This window comes from Taudactylus pleione, unplaced genomic scaffold, assembly GCF_031769625.1.
Source record: "Taudactylus pleione unplaced genomic scaffold, aTauple2 ptg000672l, whole genome shotgun sequence".
Taxonomy (NCBI): Eukaryota; Metazoa; Chordata; class Amphibia; order Anura; family Myobatrachidae; genus Taudactylus; species Taudactylus pleione.
Window position 1 is genome coordinate 642,842 of NW_028285074.1, and position 21,982 is coordinate 664,823.

Sequence of the window (21,982 nt, forward strand, 5' to 3'; positions counted from 1 at the left end):
CCATCCACTTTATCTCCATCCAAGGCTTAGTAAATAGACCCCTCAGTTGCACATTTGCAAAAAAAAACGCCCGGAGCTAGCAGAGGCTTACGTGACCAGTCACGCCACGAGGGGCTGCTTGACGCGACTGTAGCAAAGATGAGAGAGGTCACTATAGTCGCATTAGGGAAGGAGCTGTGGGCTGCCCTCTCTATGCAGAGCTTGGTGCTTTCTTCCTGTTACCTAATTATTTTGCAATAACAACATAGGGGGTCCATTTAGATTGTGGATTTTTAATATATTTAAACTTTTTGATTTGAGTATTAGATCAACTACATAAAAGCCAGCACTATAAACTTCCATAGCAATAAAAGTACATAGCTGAATAATAACACAATAGGTAATAACATAAACATATTTGTGGTGGGGGGATCTCAGGGAAATCAGCCACAGAGAAGCACAGGAGTGCACTTTGAGCTCAGGCGTTGGGCTTATGGTGTCAGCAAGCGATCAGCAGAATGTTACAGGCTGGACACCTCCCTCTGCCTGCCCTATAAAGCACACACACAGAATGTTTCTCTTCCTCATCCAGCACCCGGATAAGATTCATTCAGGACCTTACACTGAGTGTCATTAATCATGGCCACCAAATGGGGCATCTGCTCTGCAGGAAAGATTAGCAATGACTTTGTGGTAGCTCTGGAGACGCTGCCAGTTCAGGATCACCAGGTGGGTGCAATGTGCTCATATAAACACACAGTACGTGTGACTAATCAGTGATGGCCATCCCATAAGTCTAAAGGCCCCCATACATCAGCAATTGATTGCAGCAATCGTGCAATTTGCAATCGATTGTGTATAAAAATCTTTCCCTTTTTCAATCGATTGTGGCAATTCTGCAATCGATTGAAAAAGGGAAAGATTTTTATACACAATCGATTGCAAATTGCACGATTGCTGCAATCAATTGCTGATGTATGGGGGCCTTAAAACCTGACCACTTCTTGTATGTGCAATAGTGAGCAGTAGTGTGGCCAATCGCTGGAGCCTGCAACACAACCACTGACCTGCATTAACTATTTAGAGCCCACAGTTTATTTTTATTGTTAGAGCATCACTTTATCTGGGACTCCTATAAGTTTTAGATTAAAAGAAAATAATGAAAGCAATTGGGGCAGAGTTATGTCCGTTTGCAGAGCGTATTTAGCATGTTTTTACTCTGCACGATAGTCCCACACTTTCATCCCCCCCCGATGTGAGCGTCATCGGTAATGAAACTTGATGCAAGTGCAATGCGACACTACGTAAACATCGCATTGCATCCATCTTTTAATCAGGCCCAACGGGGGCGCGATGACGATATTGTAGGCTCTGCAGAGTCGTCCGGAAATGGGAGAATGTCGTTTTCAGATGTATCTTTAGCGAGTGCGCACTGATGATATTGGGCCTGATTCAGCAAGGACCGCAGTTGCTTATACACACACAATCGGCTGACTGTTGCATTCTGTGTATGTATCGATGTGTGTGCGTGAACCAGCCACTGTGATCTGGAGTGCGATTGCAGAGGCTACGCAGACCCATGGCACAGTGATTGACAGGAAATGCCGTTTGCGGGTGGTTACGGGGGGGTGGTCGGGTGAATGGAGGCACGTCAGTGCGTTTCAACGCCGTTGCAGGACTGTGCATGATACCATACACAGCCTGAGGCCTTATAGCGTGGGCTGAGGTTAGCAGCTCCTGAGTGAGGTCTGACCTGCCTTATCTGTGCGTATGGGTCCGATGTTACCGATTGTTCGCTATGTTGCCAAAGTATACAGATGTGAGTAAGGGGAAGTGGGCGTCGTTATGTCAGGCTGCGATCACAATGCGAATGCAAACATTTACATATCACCGCTGATTTTAGCAACTGCATTTCATGCGTAAAAGCAGAATAGCGATCCGTGCTGAATGAGGCCCATTGACGGGTGTGAAACAAAGCCTACAAATATGGGCGTACAACTCTAGTGTGGGCGAATATACGGGCCGCAATAATATGCAAACTCTAGTTTTGGACCGGACATGCAAAATTTTAACGTGTGCCCATTTGACAGCGGCCACGCTCATTCCACACTTTGCGGACATACAGGCATGTGCTTCAGAGCAGTGGTTCCCAAACTTTTTCGAATTACAGCGCTCTAGAGTATCAGCATGTTTTCCACAACACTCCTGCATACGCGCACACAGGGGGGGTTTCCATCTACCCGCATCCCCCTCCAGCCGCCGCAGGGAGGCTCCATTTGCTGGGCTCCTTCCCAGCAGCGGCAGACAGAGGCTGGAGCTTACTCCTGAGCAACGGCTTCCAGGTCCCGCAGTGAGCACTATGGAAGAGACGTCCTGACGTCTCTACCATAGATCCGAGCGGTCGGATCGGACGGCAGTGGACGCAGGAGTGGGGCTTAAGGTAAGTATTGTGTTTTGTATTTTTAATTGTATTTTTTCTATTTAGAGGCACTACCACTGGGGGCACTACCACGGGGGGCATTACTACTTGGGGCATAACCACTCGGGGCACTACTAATGGGGACATTACTAGAGGGGGCACTACTACTGGGTTCATTAGTAATGGGGGCACTACTAATGGGAGCATTACCACTGAGGACACTACTAATGGGGGCATTACTACCGGGGCACTATTACAGGGTGCATTACTAATGGGGCCACTACTCATGGGTGCATTACTACTGGGGGCACTACTAATGGGGGCACTGCATAAAGAGCACCGCTACTGTGGGCACTGCATAAGGGGCACCACTACATAGGGGGCACCACTGTTGTGGGCATTGTATAAGGGACACTACTACTGTGGGCATTATATAAGGGGCACTACTACTGTGGGCACTGTATAAGGGGCACTACTACTGTGGGCATTATGAAAAAGGGGCAGTACTGTGTGGGGTAAATTGCACTGGTAGTTTACATTTTGTTTGTACATACTGTTACACATTGTGCTTAAGCAAGTTTTATGCCCAGATTCCTTGTTATTTATATTATTTATTGTTATTTATATTAAAACCCTTGAAGTACACAATAAAGTGTATGCTGCAGGCTTATTCTGATTAGGCTTTTCTGGTTCTGTAACCAATTATTTGGAAACCCCCCTTTGAAAATCCTGCATTTGCCTCTGCCCTGGGCCAAAAGTTTCTTACTGAGAAATTCAGCAAAAATTAAATGAAGTAAATTGTGCTTATGTCATCCTTAAGGCGGGTATCCACTTGCTGATTAAAATGAGCGATTGAACGATAACGATATTGTTATCGTTCAATCGCTCGTTAATCGTGCACAAATTGGGCATGAAAATGTTGAAAACGACCAGCGATGCGCGCTCCCGCTGGTCGTTTCCAACATCAATCATCGCCTGAACATGCCGGTCAATCTGCCGATAATGACAGATTGGCCATGCTCAGAGTGATGGAGGGTGCTGGCACTGAGCGACAGGGGCACTACAGGGGAAGAGGAACAAATGTACAATTACAATGTTGTTCAGTTATGTGGTGGGGTGCAGGGTTGAGCTTCTTTTTGTACACCTATTTTTTGATTGGCAGCCATTAGCACTGGTTTTGCCTATCACACTGACTAAAAATCATTTTATTTGGTACTGGACCACCAACCTGAGGCACCCCGGGGTGCCACGGCACCCAGTTTGGGAACCACTGGGCTAGGGCTTACCTTGAACCGCTGCAGCCTAAATTAGGTGTTGGCAAACATTTTTAATGTCTCATATAAATGTTTTTAATTAGTGCAACATTATTCAGGTTTCTTTTTTCTCCTCAGGTAGTAGCAGTGGCTGCCAGGGATGTCAGACGTGCTAAGGAATTTGCCCAAACGTTTAACATTCCTAAAGTGTATGCTTCATATGAAGAGCTTGCCAAAGACCCTGATATTGGTACGCAGGTACTCTGCCGCATAAGAGAAGTCCTTCTATGGTTCCCATATGTCTATGGTTCCCGAGCACAGTCCTGGACATCAGACTCATGTTGTACCTAGATTAGTAGTACTAGTGGGAAGACTTGTGTAGCTCTTTACTGCACTTGACACCTAAAAGAACGCAAAACCACACCCAGGGGCGGTTCAAGAGAGTTGGGGGGCCCCTGTGTGCCTCCATGCGGGCCCCCTCCTCTCCTGCAGAGCAGTAGACTCTGGCTTTGTGTCAGGGTCTACGGCACATGCGCAGATCTCCAGGTACATGGCGCCAGCTCTATGACCCCAGAGAGTCTGATACAATTGGCAGTCTCACGGATTCTCAGCATGTCATGTGATCAGATGAAGGCGGAAATGTATGGGTGTATCATAGTGAAAATAGAGCTCAGAGCGCCATTCCAAAGCCTTTCTGCTCGATCTGGGGCCTATTTATTAAGGTTTTATTTTTTCCCATAAGTTTATGTAGAAACTGCAGTTTCTGCATAATTATATGTATCCCCATTATGTAGCATAGCTTTTCGGAGGTTGGCCCCATAGGTTAACCTTATCATCAGAAGATGAAACCAGTTTGTGCCTATGGGGGCATTCTCACGGGAGAGGAATCTTGGTTTCCCTACCCCACAGGCTCTGACCTCCTCCAGTCAACTTGATGACAATTGGCTTTTTATAATGTTTAAAAATGAAAACACTTGTTTCTATCCAGTGTCTCTCCCTCCAGATGCTCACACTTGTCTCGTCTCTTACACCAGATGTCGTCTACGTTGGCGTCATTCATACTGTCCATAGAGATGTGGCGCTGATGTTCATGAAGAACGGGAAAAACGTCTTGTGCGAAAAGCCGCTGGCCATGAACATCTCAGAGGTGAAGGAGCTGACCGCAGCTGCCAGGAAGTACAAGGTCTATCTAATGGAAGTAGGTTCTTTATATACGCTCTTTATTTTACCTATGAATGTGTTAAGTTTACTCTCTGCTGCAGGATTTCCCGATTCGGGTAAGCCAGCAGGCCATGTTTTTAGTATTTCCCTTATTGGGAAAAGTAGTATAATTATTGACCCAAAAAGATAGACCGGTTTACTTCTGCATGATTCCAGCAAATCAGAAAACTTGCCCTGTTGCTGCGGATGTGTAGCTGGATTTGAGACACTCTGCTTTGGCGTAATGTTATACAAATCAAATTACACACATGGGGAGGGGGATTCAATTCCCGGCGATGGCCGCATGATACCTCTGGAACAGTCTGAGTGCACTATGTGCCCATCCAGTTTTGCTGATTTTACCTTTGCACCCCATAGAGGAAAATCCGTGAAATGACTACTAATAGGCGACAATGTGCGCGGCTGAACACTGCGCTGATGTTTGGCGAGATATCAATAAGAATTGGATTCCACCCTTGGACTGTATTTAACAATTAATTATAATATCAGAAAGAGACCCAACGTAGCCAGAGAGGACTAAGCGATCGCAGCTGCAATTACGCACGCAGTCTCACTGCAATAGTATGCTATGCTCTCGCAGCACTACATAAGGACGCCCCTTTTACCTTGCACACATCCATAATGTTTAGCAAGATGTGAAAACATTGGTATACTCGAGTACTATCGCAGCCTCATGCACACTTGCACAAGCTCTAACCTTACTCAGAAATTACTAACCTCAGCGCACGCTATGAGACCTCAGGCTGCATAGGGCATCGCAACGGCGTTGATACGCACTGGCACGCCTGCATTTCGCCAACAGCCCCCCACTTCCCCCGTCACCACCTACAAATGGCACTTCCTGTCAATCACCCTGCGATGGGTCTCCGTAGTCACTGCGATCGTATTGGCAGGAAGCAACAATCGGCCGATTGCGTGCGTATTAGCAACTGCGATCCAAGCTGAATCAGGCCCTATATACTCATTTATCTGCAGGGACACAAGGTCGCCTGATCTTCTGTATATTCCCTTCTGTGTACTTCAGTTCCAGCTATGGTAGGTGTACTTCTCCATAGAAGCTGCAGCTGAATGCAGCCCAGTGAGTCTGATCTTCTGTATATTCCCTTCTGTGTACTTCAGTTCCAGCTCTTTTAGGTGTACTTCCCCATAGAAGCTGCAGCTGAATGCAGCCCAGTGAGCCTGATCCTCTGTATATTCCCTTCTGTGTACTTCAGTTCCAGCTATGTTAGGTGTACTTCCCCATAGAAGCTGCAGCTGAATGCAGCCCAGTGAGTCTGATCTTCTGTATATTCCCTTCTGTGTACTTCAGTTCCAGCTGTTAGGTGTACTTCCCCATAGAAGCTGCAGCTGAATGCAGCCCAGACAGTGAGCCTGATACAGAGGTGTTTCAGCAGTTGAGCGATGTTTCTCTACTGCGCATTTGAAAAAGTCTAGGAGACCCTTACTGCGCTCGTGGGCACCAATGTGTGTGATGGCGAACACAGTTGAGTAGAAATGGAACCTGCAATTCGTGGACATTTCAAGGTTGAGACTGGGAGGTAACATAAAGTGGATGCAAAAAGAGGGCGTGTTATGGGGCGTGATTCAGCATACGGCTGCATTCTCTATCGCAGCAACGCAGCAGCAGTGCCCATATTTTAATAAAGCTAAAGGGAAGACTCTGCACTAGCCAGTGGCTGCTTGAGGAGTCGATGTTCCGACTGATGGTGCGTCAATGGTGGAGTGGTGGGACCCACCAGCAGACCTGAGCATTGCTCGGTTATGCAAAGTAGGCGTTGCAGGGCTTGTTCAGTCTGTCGCACGTCACTCCACCAGGGGAATGCTTATCCTGGCATCTGCATATTTCCACAAATGCTCAAGAAATCACATCCACGCATGAATAGCGTGCACCTCAATCATACCCAGTATCATAGGTGCTGAACATCGCTTGTGTACACAGTCTAAGAGAGGGCAGTGACCAGTACCGCATAGAGGTTTCTCCGCAGGCCAGTATTTGCTTTAGGGAGCGGTGGAAAGGCTTGGATATGAAAAGCAGGCTACAGATTTCTTACTTGAAGCCCGTGTATGACTGAAGTGCTGGGCCTGCTGCAGGCTGCAACGCCGCTTTTGGCTATAGGTACAGACAGGCTGTAATGTTTGCGCTGAGAGGACCTGTGACCCAGAATACCTCTCTTCTGTCATACACCCAAAATCATCACCAACAACATTACTTACTACCAAATGTGGACCATTAGCATTGTAAAAGGACTGCACTCTGGGCCACTGTCCTGCGGTAACTTGAGGTCACATGGTAGCTGGGTGGGGTCCGGGGCATTTCATAAATAAACAGTAATAGAACCATTATTTTTATTACATGTTTTTATTGAAACTGGTGATTTAAAAAAAAAAAAATGCGCACAAAAAGGCGTGTGCGTGGTAACAAAAAGGGAATACGAGGAAGGCCAGGGACTCAGGGCCTGATTCAGAGCCGGACGCTCTGACCAGAGCGCTCGCTCTGAATCAGGGCCCTCCTACCTAAAATTTGAGCGACCACCCACAGCTTATGCGAGCGTCTATGATGATGGTCGCGATGGTCAAGACCATCGGGCTTGCGACGAGACCCTGTGGTAGAGTCTCGTTGCTGCAAGCCCTGGAGTGATTTTGGCTCTATCAGAGCCAAAATCACTCCCACTGACATCACTAGTGATGTCAGTGGGGCCGGACCCAGACGGTAGGCGTTCCCATGGGAGCGCCTCCGTCTGGGCAGCCACGCCCCGGCACGCCCACCAAAGGGGGCGTGCTGTCACTCACCATCAACAGCACGCTCCCTTTGGTGCGAAACCCCGAGCGACGGCTACCCCGTCGCTCGCCGGGTCTTGCGCATGCGCACGACGGAGCAGCCTCCATCGTGCGCATGCGCAATTGGGTACCATCGACCCGCTTGCGAACGTCCTGCGCTCGCGAGCGGGTCTGAATGAGACCCTCAGTACAATACAACACAGTAGACCATATGGTCTCTTCAAATGAGAAATATACATAAACAGTACAAACGTTCAGGGTGCAGCGATCTGGCTAGACTAAAAGACAGAGGGCCAGAGACCTAATTCATTACTGATCGCAACTGCGATTACGCATGCAATTGGCCGCTTGTTGCGTTCTGCGCATACATCGCAGTGCGCAAAGACCTCATTGCGAATGCAGTGACTACGCAGACCCATCGCAGAGTGATTGACAGGAAGTGACCATTTGCAGTTACAGGGGCATGCATAAATTAGCCATTGCGGTGCCATACACAGCTTGGGCTGTCACTGCGTGCGACGAGGTTAGCAATACCTGAGTAAGGTCAGACATTGTTCAAGTGTGCGTGAGGCTCCAACCGATGGTTTCGCAGACTTGCAAAGTATGACGGATGTGTGTAATGTAAAGTGGGCGTCCTTATGTTAGGCTGCGACGGCATTGCGATTGCATTCATTAGCATATTTACGCACAAGACTGCGTGCGTAATCGCAACTGCAATAGCGATCCGTACTGAATCAGAGCCATTGTGGACCGTGCGCTTATTTGGAGGTGTATCCTTTGCACGCAATATAGGGTAAGTCCTCACTGATCTGATGATGAAAAGTAGTTGACCAGGGGCGCACGCAGATGCATCATGTGATGCATACAACTCGGCATCTGGTTGGCTCCTGCACCTCTGCGTCAGGTCCTGACTGTTTAGCTGGAGAGACAGCAAAAACTAATTCTGTATAAAGTTATGCCCTAAATCTACTGCTTCAGAAAGTGAGACGTGAGTGCTCCAGTTTTATCTGAGTGATTTAACTTTTATTGTTATTATCATGGCCCATAACATCCTACAGTAGACCAAGCCTAAAATATAGGGCACATATTTAGAATTCCAGTAAATGTTTAATGGATTCACTTGTATTAAACAATTTTAAAAACTGCATCGTATAATTTATTTTCCCCTGTATAATGCCTTTACTGAAGATTGGTACCAAAGTAATGCCCCATTGGGTAGTGTCATGATGTGAGATGTCGGACTGAGGCTAGCAGAAAGCTTATGCTCCGTACACTATGTAAATGTGATGGGAGATTTCAGTGACACTGGCGCAGGAAAATCTGGTCTCTAACGCACTTGGGACGAGCCCCATTTATTTATTTTCGTTGCAGGCCTTCTGGAGCCACTTTTTCCCGGTCTATGAACAGATCCGCTCCCTGCTGGACCAGAAAGTTCTTGGAGAGGTGAAGTTCGTACGGGCAGAATTCGGGGCTAACTTACTTGGTGTGCCCCGGGCAGTGGAGAAGGAGCTGGGAGGTGGGGCACTCTTGGACATTGGTTGTTACTGTATCCAGTTTGCCTTAATGGCTTTCCATGGAGAAAAACCAGAGTCCGTAACTGCCAGAGGATTTCTGTACGAGACCGGTAAGCTTTAATTGCACCCTAACGAATACAAAACTGCAACTTGACCAGCTCTGAGCCTTCCTGCAGGCAAAACAAGGTATGGCCAACTCTGGGCATACCTCCAGATAGGCTATACCACTTTTGTCCTTCAGAAGTCATGACTATCAGATAGTGGGCACGAGTCACCATTACATGAGCATAGATTGTGTAAAGTTGTATACTAATTCCTCCTGATTCCTATGATAGGTGCTGATGAGACTGTGACGGTTATCCTGCAGTACCCGGGGAAACGGCAGGCCGTACTCACCTGTACCATGGTGACCGAGCTACCAAACCAAGCTGCGATCTGTGGCACCAAAGGGATGATTCAGGTATGCAGCACCTCTCTAGGGGCCACAGGAAATGCTCATTCTCATTTGTGTGACTTTATTTGTACCGTACCTTCATGTACTTGGTTTGTCGCTCCTCCATGGTTTGTGCGCTACTTCAATGGTTAATAAATATTGCAGAAGTATAGCAAGCCAGGGCCCAGCTGTGAGGAGCTTGTGAGACAGCCCATGTCCTGCATGTATTGCCAGCACACCCTAGTACTGGGGCCCGACCCAACTCTCGATGGCCCTTTTGATACTCTGGACCTCATTCAGACCAGCTCGCAAACGGGTCGATGTTTAGGCCCAGCACACGCGCAGCGGCCGCACTGCGCGTGCGCAAGCCCCCCGGAGTGAGAGAGAAATTCTCTTGCTCTGGAGCTCACTACAAAAGGGTTGGCTGTCGATGTTGATCGACAGCTTGGCCCGTTTTGTAGGCGTGGCGGGGGGGTGGTTTCACAAACTGAGCCGTTTTGTGGGCGGCCGCACTGACATCAGCAGTGATGTTAGTGGGGAGCTTCCTGCTCGATCAGAGCAGGAAGCTCCCTGGGGCTTGCGGTTGCCGAGACCCAACCTCAGGGTGTCGTCGCAAGCCCCGATGGTCGCGATGGTCTTGACCATCGCGACCATCAACCTGGTCGGTCGCTAAAGCTGTGGGTGGTAACCCACAGCTTAGCTAGCGACCAGGAGGCCACACTTCAAAACCCAAGCGGCCGCCCACATTCAGAGCGACCGCTCACAGTTTGCGAGCGCCTCTGAATGAGGGCCTGTGTGGCAATGTTTCAGCAATCCGTAATTAGATTTTTTTTTTTTCTTATTGGTTCATGACTCTGTGGCCATTTGTATGGTACATGGCAGCCATTGGACTCAATGCAAATATATCTCACATTCTGAATCCGCAGAGCAGAGCATTACATCTCTGGAATCTCACACCTTCTACTGAAAGTTGTATCAGACAATAAAAAAAAAAAATATTATATTGGTGCAAAGTGCAGTAGGACAAGGGATTGGCTCTTTACTTGTTCCTGCATAATGCTATATCCCATTGAGAGACATTCATCCTGAGCTCCTTAACGACATGAATGGACCTCTCCAGACCAGAGGCTTCAACCTAAGGGCCAAATTCAATTAGCCGCCAAAAGTGCAGGCTGGCGAAAAGCGGAATTAATTCGCCTCATTCGCCTGTTTTGCCACAATGTTTTCTACATGGACGTCCCCGCTTTTCACCCTATTCAATTATAAAACACGCGAAAACACGGATAGGCGAATCTTTAACAAAGCGAAACTAGCAAAAAGGACAGCTTTTTTGGGGGAAATCAGTCTGTACCCCATAAAAAAGCCTCAGTGACCCTGGGAAATAATATAGAATAGTCCTAGTAAATCTAATAAAAGGTATTTAGTGGGGTTTTTTTTGAGTGCAAATGGCTTATATGCATTTTTGCGGAAAAATTATAGAAAGTACAGTTTCTTTCTGAAAAATAAGTACCGAGGTGAAGTTTGGGGTACCTGAAAATGGGTACTAGTATATTTTGATGTCTCTAAAATGAAGATGTAGAAAATCTCAAAAATACACCGACTGCAGCCAATCCCAAAAACACCTGTGCCAACTATATAGCCCCCAAAAGTACCAGGTCCCCCACCTTTTATTTCCATTTTCCAACACTGTTTTCATTATTGCCCCAAAAATTACATGTCTTTTTTGGGGTGAATGAAGTATTTTTTTTTGCCCTATTACTGATTAGGGGTGGAGGTGTCCAAAGGGTTCTGAGCCAAGTCCTCACATCTGTAACCCAAAATATGGATTTTGCACTTCTTTTCTCCTGCCTTTTGCTGGAGAAACTTTTCCGCCTATTTTTGCCTATGGGGTTTTCGTGTAGCCGAAAAACCCAGTGGAACTGAATACGGCGATACTTTGAAAACAGGCGAAAACTGCAAATCGGAGAAAACTTTTCTCCAAACGGCACTTTTCAAGGCTAATTGAATACGGCCCTAAGTGAGACTGAGCCACTGTTAAATGTCTAATGGAAATTGGGCCTGATTCAGACCCGGACGCTATGCTGCGCTCGCTCGCATTGAGCGATTTTTCGCAATCTGCGCATGCGTCGCAATGCGCGTGCACGAACCAGTCATTTCGATGTGAAAGTGCTCGCCTGTAGCCCGCAGTCGGGCCACTAATTTGAGTGACAGTGCTGTTTGTGGGTGGTAACAGGGGAAGGTGCTTGAAAACGGGGGTGTACCTGTGCGAACACAGGTGTGCCTGACCGTCAGATCGGCGTTTAATGGGTGTGCATGATTAGCAAAGTAGCGCCATTACACACGTGACTAGGCTGTATTTTAGCCTGAACTGTTCGCAATGTTGTGGTGGGAAAAGGCTACCACAAGCGCTGCGAGCAGCTCCGATGGCTCTCGATGTTCCCGATTAATCCTACAACTGCCGGAGATGACGTGTGTTGCGAGTGGCAAAGGGGCGTCTTTATACAGGTGCGAGCGCATAGTGCGGCCGCTCGCTATTACTTAGTGGGTGGCTTTGCGTGACGCAGTGCGAGCGCATGATTTAAATAGCCCCTTTTAGCCAGCGAGCGGACGCAAATAGCGTCCGGGTCTGAATCAGGCCCATTGTTCGATCTATCTTTAAAATTCTCTTTATCCATACCCGATTTAATCGGAAGAAACTTCTTTCGTTTGCGGTCACTGCAATTTCAGGCTTTCAATGTATTTGCAGTAAGACGTTTCTGGCCTCTAGTTCCTGGGTACTTAAGGGATACCTGGAGATTTGCACGAAGGTGAGCTGACAATGATTTGTCCGGTCTGACACGGAAAGCCACTGCAAGAAATAGAAACCTTGTTTTGAGAGCCTATAGGCCCAAATGTAAGTCTACGATTTGCTGGCACCAGCGAGATTTTGGCGATAGAGCTGCTAGATTGTAAAGCAACACCAGGTTGCTTTAGCTTAGAATGAAGTGGCACTTTATCTAGTGGCTATATTGCCAACACCATTTAGGTCCAGAACACCGTGCTTTGCATTGGACAGGCGATCGCAGTTGCGCAAAAGAGGCCAGGAAATCTCCATCACCTGGCGGAGATCTTGGCCTCTTCCCTCCCCTCTAACGGCAGTGACACGCCTCCTGTGGGGAAACTGAAGCCATCGTCGCTGCCCCCTCCCCGCCTAGAAACGTCAGCAGACTGTCAATCGGGGATCGCGGACCTGTACTGCACATGCACAGCACTGGCCCTCAGAGATGTGCGCTAACCATCGGGTTCGCCTACATCTCTGATCAGCCCCAGAGTGTACCCAGCTTAAGGTGTAGCTTGATCTTCCCCTGGATCATCACAACTAGAACTTACAATGGTTTGAACGCTGAATACTTATGTAGTGATGTAACTTGTACTGTTTTTCTATGTTGCAGGGGTGGGCCCTTCAGCTGCTGTAGAACTACACATCCCAGCATGCCATAGTTTTGCTATTTGGCCCTGCTTATTGCCCACCCTGGAGTAGCGTAAGACTGCCCTAAGCAGCACTGCATAGTAAATTGACTCTTAGCAAGAGTTTACATGCTACATATTGTAATTCTAATTCAATCCTGTCCAGATTCCATCCTATGTGTGGTCTCCAACTTCAATGATCGTCAATGGAAAAGAAACCAAGTACCCTCTTCCCCCTACTACAAGGCACCTGAACTTTACTAACAGCACGGGACTGAGTTATGAAGCAGAACATGTGCGACAGTGTCTATTAAAAGGTAACATGAGCCTGTTACATGCGGAGGGGGATTGTGGAATAGGTTCCAATATCATGGAGCAGGCGGCATTTCAGAGAGTTCGCTGCTAAATTTAAGCACCAATTAGTTCAATCACATATACGAGCTTAAACTAGAAATAAAGACATGGTGGAGTTTACCAAGAACGGCTATGGAGTTACTGGAGGGAGAGTTAAAATGCAATAGAGAAATTAGTTAGTGAATAGCTCTTTATTTATAGTGACATTGTCAGTAGCCATCATACACTGTTTTCAGACACATCCGTACCGGCCCAGGTCAAATTCTAATTCATCTAATGCACAGGTTCTCAAACTCGGTCCTCAGGACCCCAAACAGTGCATGTTTTGCAGGTCTCCCCACAGAATCACAAGTGAAATAATTAGCTCCACCTGTGTCAGTGAGTAATGAATATACCTGTGCACCTGCTGGGTGATCTGGAAAACATGACCGGTGTGGGGTCCTGAGGACCCTTGATCTAATGAACAGAGACAGGTCCAAGGGGCAGTTATATCAGATGCCGGGGAAAGTAGTGAATTTAGTGACAGCCAGGATGCCGGCCGTTGGAATTCTGACGTTGAAAGCCCGACTCAGGATTAAAGATAGTCGTCGAAATACTGACGTCTATCTTTAGCCTGACGCCGAAATCCTGAACGAGGGTAAGCAGGGACAGGCTGGCCTTAGCCGTGCGGGGATGGTGGAGGGTTAGATTTAGGGTGTGGGCAAGGGGGGTGGGGGGTTAGGCACCACTGGGGGAAGGTTAGGGTTAGGCACCACTAAGGGAGGGTAGGGCGAGGGGAGGGTTAATATACTTATGAGAACTTCTGGATGCCGCTGTCGGGATATGAACCAGCTACTCAGCCGCTGGTATTTTATACCTATTCCAATGCAGGTTAATGTACCACAGTTGGAGGAAAGCAGATACCTACATGGACATGTTGCGACCATAAGAGGGTAACATAATGGGTCAGAACCAGACCCCCAGATGTGTCGGGCATCAATACTATGGTTATATGATATAACTTTATATAATAGTAAAAGGGGATAAATGTGGGCTGTTTTGGCCTAAATGGTAGTGACAAACCTGGATTGTAATGGCAGAGTTTGTGAAACTCTGGAATAGACTAGTTTCCTTAACTTATTCCTCAGGGAGCACTAACAGTGCATGTTTTCCAGGTCTCCTCACACTTTCACAAGTGAAATAATTAGCTCCACCTGTGGATCTTTTAAAATGTTAGTGAGCACACCAACCAGGAGATCTGGAAACCCTGCAGTTAGTGCTCCCTGAGGAATGAGTTTGGGAAACAAATTGGAGGAGGAAAATATTTACCGTTATTATTTACTTCAGAGGTTCCCAAACGCAGTCCTCAAGGCTCCCCAACAGTTCAGGTTTTAGAGATAGCCATGGTTAAATAAAATTGACTGAGGTACTAATTAAACCACCTGTGCTCAACCATGGCTATCTGTAAAACCTGAACTGTTGGGGAGCCTTGAGGATCGTGCTTGGGGAACCTCTGATTTACTTAAGCTGGCCACACACTAGACCAACTTACATCCAACTAGTTGATTGGTTGGAATGAAAATCTGGTAAGGAATGATAGCAAATGACAATCAGCAATTTGCTCCCAAACGCCGGAAAATGGACAAAAACTGTTGTTTGAACAAATTGTTTAGATCAAACATTTCTTGTCTGATGATCATTTTTATCTGTTTTCTGGCATTTAGGAGCAAATTGCTGATCATCAGTTACTCCCATACATTGGTTGGAATGAAAATCTGGTAAGGAATGATAGCAAATGACAATCAGCAATTTGCTCCCAAACGCCGGAAAATGGACAAAAACTGTTGTTTGAACAAATTGTTTAGATCAAACATTTCTTGTCTGATGATCATTTTTATCTGTTTTCTGGCATTTAGGAGCAAATTGCTGATCATCAGTTACTCCCATACATTACCAGATTTTCATTCCAACCAATCAACTAGTTGGCTGGTTGGACAGATAATCTTTAGATGTGTGGCCAGCTTTATTGTTTAAAAAACCATAATGCAAGTGGCTTCTAAAATTTAGCAATGCATGACTATCATTCTGTGTTTCAGGATTAAAGGAGAGCCCAGTAATGAGCTTGGCTGACAGCGAGCTGCTGGCCAGCATCATGGAAGAGGTACTCATACAACTTGGGACCAATAAGAGCAGTGAATTAAGTAAAATGCAGAAATAAATACTCTTGGGGGAAACATTGTCTTGTTTCAGTAATTCTGAGTTCTACAGTGCACAGAACATTATTTGCACAGTACAAAATCCTCTTTGGTGATGTGTTACTTTCATTTGCTCAAACCATGTAGATTCCCACTGGGTGTGTGAAAAAGACCACGGTGCGAAGGGGCATTCTCACTGGGGAAAACGAGGGGGTTTCATGTCAAGTATGAAGTAGGTAAAGAGCAGTCAGTGTAATTTGGTAGATGATACTAGCTAGAGGTACGACAGGGATGCAATTTATAGGGGCATGCACACTGCTCACATGATCCATTCCTAGCAATGGAACAGGTCTATGCAGCAGATTAAAGACAGCAATAGTTATATAATGCAGTTTACAGCCTCACTGCATTGTGTGTTTGCCGCTTGTGCAATGTATAATAAAAGCAGCCTTGATGGTCCATAACTATAATTTAAGCCAGAAATGAGGCTAATCCAAGCATTAGGAGAAAACCATTTTATGTACAGACAGTGGTGGTTGTTGTGTTGCAAGTTTGAAGACATTTACACTCCAGTCTTTGGCTGATATGTGGAAGCATCTCCAGATTAGACACTAGGGGCCAGATTCAATTAGCCATGAAAAGCCACAGTTTGGCAAAAGTTTACACTTGTGCTAACTTTTCAACAAAACTGCGTATCATGCTACTAGCCGCGGCTTTTCACACATGTGAATTATGAATTTTTAAAAAACGGCAAATAGTTTTCACCATCTAAGAGCAGGTGAGAAAAATGTACAAAAATGAGAGCTATGGTAAGAACTTACCTTTCGTTATCTCTCTTTCTTTGAAGTCCACAGGGAGACCTTGGGGTGTAGGTGATGGCTTGGACATCCGGGCACCAGGCAGTTAATTTTTCTCCCCAGGATGAACCGGGCCACTCTCCCTATACCCCATCCCCGAGCCAGAGGCACCTCAGTTCATAATAAGCCAAATGCCAGAGGATAAAAGAGAGAAGGAAGTCTGGAACACACAGGAATCACAGTCTCACATAGGAGACGGAAAACCGGCGACCAGAGTGAAGCCCATCTGAAGCAAGGAGCGTCAGGGTGGGTGCCCTGTGGACTTCGAAGAAAGAGAGATAACAAAAGGTAAGTTCTTACCATATCTCTCATTTTCTTCTTCAGTGTCCATAGACTCCACAGGGAGACCTTGGGGATGTCCCAAACCCAAAAACAAACACAGTCTTAGCTGTCAATCATTTGAGATCCAATGAGGCCAGCGGATCAAATGGAGGGCTCTGGAGAGCATTAAGGACAACAGCCAAATCCCAAAGTGCCACAGGGGGGACAAAAGAAAACTGAATCCAAAGATAACCTTGCAGGAAAGTACAAATATTTGGTAAAGGAGCAATCCTACGTTGAAACTACAGATAGAGCTGAAACATGCACCTTCAGTGAGGCCAAGCAGAGACCAAGATCCAAACCCGCTTGAAGGAAAGCCAAAATCCTAGGTATCCTAAATACCAGAGGGTCATAACCACTGGGACAACACCATTAATAGGTATGCCCTACTCTATGATATATACGAGCAGAGGCTGGTTTACGTGCTCTGAACATGGTACTGACCAAAGAGCTGGAGAAACCTTCGGACCTTAAAAGGGAAGTCTCAAGAGCCATGGTCCGGGATCCTGAAGAAGTATATGCCGAAGGCAGACACGCAGACTTAGCTGCTGCCAATGTATCCACATTATTGTCCAGGTCGGGACCAAACAAGATCTTACCATTATAAGGCAAACACTCTAATCCTCTTAGAGTCCGTGTCCGCTCTCCAAGAGCGCAGCCATAAGGAACAGTGAGCTGAGACCGCAGCAGACGAAATCCTGGAAGTTAAGAGGTTGACATCCAAAACAGCCTCATTAATATATGCACCTGAATCATGGAGATTACTCACTAGTCATTGATCTTTGGAAGCATCTGAAGGAAAGGACTCCTCTAAGGAGTCTGCCAGAACTCCACAGCCTTGGCCACTCAGGAAGTAGCAATGGCCGACCTGGCGATAGCCCCTGAAAGAGAATATCTTGACTTTAAACAAATCTCTACCTTCCTATCCGTAGTGTCCTTTAAGGAAGATATGGATGACATAGGTAGAGTAGCACTTTAATTAAGAGCATCACATGAGAGTCCACCACAAGAGGCGATTCCAATTTTGTGCTAAGCCATATAAAAGGCCCCCAGAATAGTTTGGTCTGGCCCTCTGAGCTTTTTTCTGCTAGCCTTATCTGGCTAGCATGATGCCTAGAATGGCACCATTCAGCCAAAATCTATGCAGCAGTGCTGCCTGGGGTGTCCTTAAAACGCTTCAGACAGTCACACCGCTGCCCTTACAGCTCCCCGGAGCATCTTCAGGATACTCCAGGCATTGCCGTAATCACCAGCAATTGTGGCCCCACCCCTTTGTGACATCACACAGAGGGGGCATGGCCTGCATTCAGCCCGCAAATAATGTTATATAGATCAAATTGGCCCTCTGCAGAAAAAAAATGTTCCCCACCCCTGCTCTAACACCATGTCTACCACACCTAACCCTGCAGCCCATGATTGGGCTGGAGCAGAATTGTGCACATCTTCCACACTGTATGTGACAAACCACACAGTTATTAATAGAACTGTGAGGTATATTAAACACCCTGACAACACTTGTACTGTAAGGGCTGTGAAGGAAAGGTATAGTAATATCTTTGACAGATGATTAAGAAACACAGACAGGCAGCGCCAGCATAAAGTCACATACTATGCAGAAAAACACAACTTAAGTGTCTGGTAGGCTATAGTGCTACATACGCTGACCAGGAGGTGAGGTATGTAGAGGGACCCAGGCTCCGCATTTTCCTGAGAAATCTGCAACTTCCAGTGGAAGAAAATGTCCCCCGTAGACCTTAGAGAGGGCATGCCCATGGGAGGAGAGCTGCCTCAGCTAAGCCAGACCACAGTGGAAAGGTCCACTGGACTGTCCAAATCTTCTGTGGCTATTGAACAGCACCACTGCATCTACAGTGACCTAACTCCAACCAGGCACCAACAAAACTGAGGTGCCTCTGGCTCGGGGTATAGGGAGAGTGGCCCACTGCATCCTGGAGAGAAAAATGAACTGTGTGGTGTCCAAACCATCACCTACACCCTAAGGTCTCCCTGTGGAGCCTATGGACCCTGAAGTAACCCCTATGGAACTTTGTTTAGAACCCCTCCCTGCCAATGACTAATTATGCAAATAAATTTTTTTTTAATAACTTAATCCCCCCTAATAACCTGTCTTTTTTGGGGTCAAAATATAAAGTGTTGGAGAATGGGTTTAAAAGTATTGTGGTAGGTAATTTGGGGGGCTGTATGGATGGGACAAGTGTTTTGGGATTGCAGGTGTATTTAACATTTTTTTTTAAACTACTCTAAAATGACCACAAAAATATACTTGAACCCATTTTTATGTACCCAATTTAACTACAGCAGCTGCTGACACTAATGTAGCATTTCACCCGCAGTCACACAGAACATAGGCATGCTGCATATCATTCTAATCAGCAGAAACTGCTTGTGTGTTCTATTCACAACATTGTGCGAATAAGATGCATTTGAAGGTTAAAAGTCACATGCCCAGCGATGCAGTCACACCACCGAGCGACTAGAAGGGCTGTTTAATGCACAAGGAGGCTAGATGTATATGGGCACATCTGTATATTGCAATCACCTAAATCATTTACCATTTCTCGCCAGAAGCCAACAATGGCACCAATCTGGTAAACCAGAATGTACTGCTTCCGCCTGTAACTCAGCAGCTCTTGTAGTCCCATTTGTAACAAGGTGTGATACAAATACCAGGCCCCCACCCTCATGTTAAAAATTTTGCAATATATAAGCCCATTGACCACTGGTACAAAGTAAAGGCACACTTATCACTTAAGCTGCATACACAATAGATTTTTTTGAACAATATCGTTTGAAAAATCGTTCACTGAGTCAAACGATGAATGATTATCGTCAGTTCACGTTTGTAGGTTAGTCAGACTTGTCAACTCAATGATTTTCATCAAGTTAATATGCAAAAAACATTAGTTTAAAAAAAAAAAATATATAGTTCATAAAATCATTGGTAACAAAACAGTGTTGTGTCTACAGCTTTATTGTTAAGTGTTTGCCAGGCTCAATGTTAATGACATTGAGCCTATACACTGAATGATAGTAACAATCTAGTAGTGACCTCACCAGCAGTATCCCTAAACATGCACAACCTGACAATAGTCAGGCCGGCCTGCATGTTCAGGTGATAGATATCCTTCAATGATCTGCCTGCATCATTCACAATATTATCCAGTGTGTATGCAATATATTGACATTCAAAATATTGGCCAGTGCATGCAGCATAATTCTAGATTGTGTATGCAAAATTCTTCTGTGTGGAGTTTGTATGTTACCAATGTGTTCAGCTGGCTCTTCCAGGTACTCCAATTACCTCCCAAAAACATGTTGGTAGGGAATTGCATAAGCCAATTAAACCTACTACATGTACCCATAATAGGGAATATAGATCAGTCCCTTCTCCAGTGGTGCTTACAGAGTATTAGATACTGCCAACAACCTCTGCAAAATATGTAGACTATATAAATAAATTTAAGAGAAGCACTGTATGTGGCTGATAAGGACAATCACAGTACTGCCTTCAGTGACTTGCAATAATATATACAAAGTATTTATGCAATTAGGGTAGAGGAATCTGATTCTTCAAATTTAAAATATTCTTAAGTATTACTTCAAGCATCCTGAAGTTCCATGCAGTGTTAGTGCACCTAATTTGGTAGTAAAACATTCATCGGATTGGTCAGACCATGTACACACATTGCCTAATCTACACTATAATCACAGCTAGTCTATTTGAGAAAAACAAGAGATATGGTAAGAACTTACCTTTGTTATCTCTGTTTCTACGAAGTCCATAGGGTCCACAGGGTTGACCTTGGGGTATAGCTGGATCTGGATCCATGGGCACCACGCAGTTAAAGCTTTAGCTGCTCCCAGGATGCACTTGGGTCCGTCCTCCTCTATACCCCGCCCCCGGCCACAGCACCTCAGTTGGTAAGCAGCCAAGGCCGGAGGAGGAGACTAAACAGAGAGAAGGAAGACTGGAACACACAAGAAACCATACTCACAGAAATGGGAGACGGAAAACCGGTGACCAGCCACACAGCCCATTTGAAGCCAGGTGCGTCAGGGCGGGCACCCTGTGGACCCTATGGACTTCGTAGAAACAGAGATAACAAAGGTAAGTTCTTACCATATCTCTTGTTTTCTACTTCAGGGTCCATAGGGGGTCCACAGGGTTGACCTTGGGGATGTCCCAAAGCAGTACAGCTAAGGGCGGGGACGCTCCTGTGCTGAAAGGAGTACCCGGCGCCCAAAGGATGCATCCTGAGAGGCAAAGGTGTCAAACGCATAGAACCTCAAAAACGTTTGAATTGAAGACCAAGTGGCCGCCTTACACAGCTGAACAGCAGAAGCGCCACGTCTAGCAGCCCAAGAGGGACCCACAGAACGAGTGGAATGAGCCTTAACAGAGGCTGGCACAGGTAAGCCCTCCTGTGCATAAGCCTCACAAATAACGGAACGAAGCCAACGGGCTAACGTTTGTTTGTTGGCAGGCCAACCCCTCTTGTGAAAACCAAAGAGGATAAACAAGGAATCAGACTTCCTAACCGAAGCCGTCCGGTCTACATAAATTCTAAGCGCCCGGACCACATCTAAGGAAGTCTCACCAGCTGAAAGATCAGGGGACTGAAAAGCTGGCACAACAAGTTCCTGATTAATATGGAACTTCGAGACCACTTTGGGCAAAAACTCAGGACGAGTGCGGAGCACCGCTCTGTCCTGGTGAAAAATCAGGAAAGGAGGGCGACAGGAAAGCGCCCCCAATTCAGACACCCTCCTGGCCGAAGCAATTGCCAGGAGAAAAACCGTCTTAAATGTCAGCCACTTGAGCTCCACCGCCTCAAGAGGCTCAAACGGAGGACCCTGCAGGACCCGTAGCACCACCGCCAAGTCCCAAGGAGCCACAGGAGGCACAAAGGGAGGCTGGATCCTGAGAACACCTTGGAAAAAGGTGTGAACGTCTGGTAGTATTGCAATCCGCCGTTGAAACCACACGGACAAGGCGGACACATGAACCTTCAGAGATGCAAGGCGTAAGCCGAGATCCAATCCTGACTGAAGAAATTCCAAGATCCTAGAAACTCGGAACACCTGAGGATCATAATGTCTGGACTCACACCACTGTAAGTAAGTGTGCCACACTCTGTGATAAATCCATGCTGAAGCAGGCTTGCGTGCCCTGAGCATGGTACCAATAACCGAACTGGAGAAGCCCCGAGA

The 21,982-nt window shown here is 46.4% G+C and overlaps 1 protein-coding gene across 1 annotated transcript; it reads left to right on the forward strand.

The window, feature by feature from the left end:
* The first annotated feature begins 574 nt into the window (after nucleotides 1-574).
* Nucleotides 575-15,611, forward strand: LOC148478180 (trans-1,2-dihydrobenzene-1,2-diol dehydrogenase-like). Its single transcript, XM_088455830.1, has 7 exons — nucleotides 575-708; nucleotides 3,790-3,901; nucleotides 4,686-4,849; nucleotides 9,022-9,274; nucleotides 9,500-9,624; nucleotides 13,211-13,361; nucleotides 15,474-15,611. The coding sequence occupies exons 1-7, from the start codon at nucleotides 619-621 to the stop codon at nucleotides 15,593-15,595; spliced, it is 1,017 nt and encodes a 338-aa protein (XP_088311956.1). The 5' UTR covers nucleotides 575-618; the 3' UTR covers nucleotides 15,596-15,611.
* Nucleotides 15,612-21,982: the final 6,371 nt, after the last annotated feature.

What these genes read in the sequence shown, in the direction of transcription:
- LOC148478180 (XM_088455830.1), top strand. Translation starts at nt 619, where the DNA reads ATGGCCACCAAATGGGGCATCTGCTCTGCAGGAAAGATTAGCAATGAC. An exon ending in TGCCAGTTCAGGATCACCAG is followed by an intron (nt 709 to 3,789) that starts GTGGGTGCAATG and finishes TTTTCTCCTCAG; the next exon opens with GTAGTAGCAGTGGCTGCCAG. An exon ending in GCACCAAAGGGATGATTCAG is followed by an intron (nt 9,625 to 13,210) that starts GTATGCAGCACC and finishes AATCCTGTCCAG; the next exon opens with ATTCCATCCTATGTGTGGTC.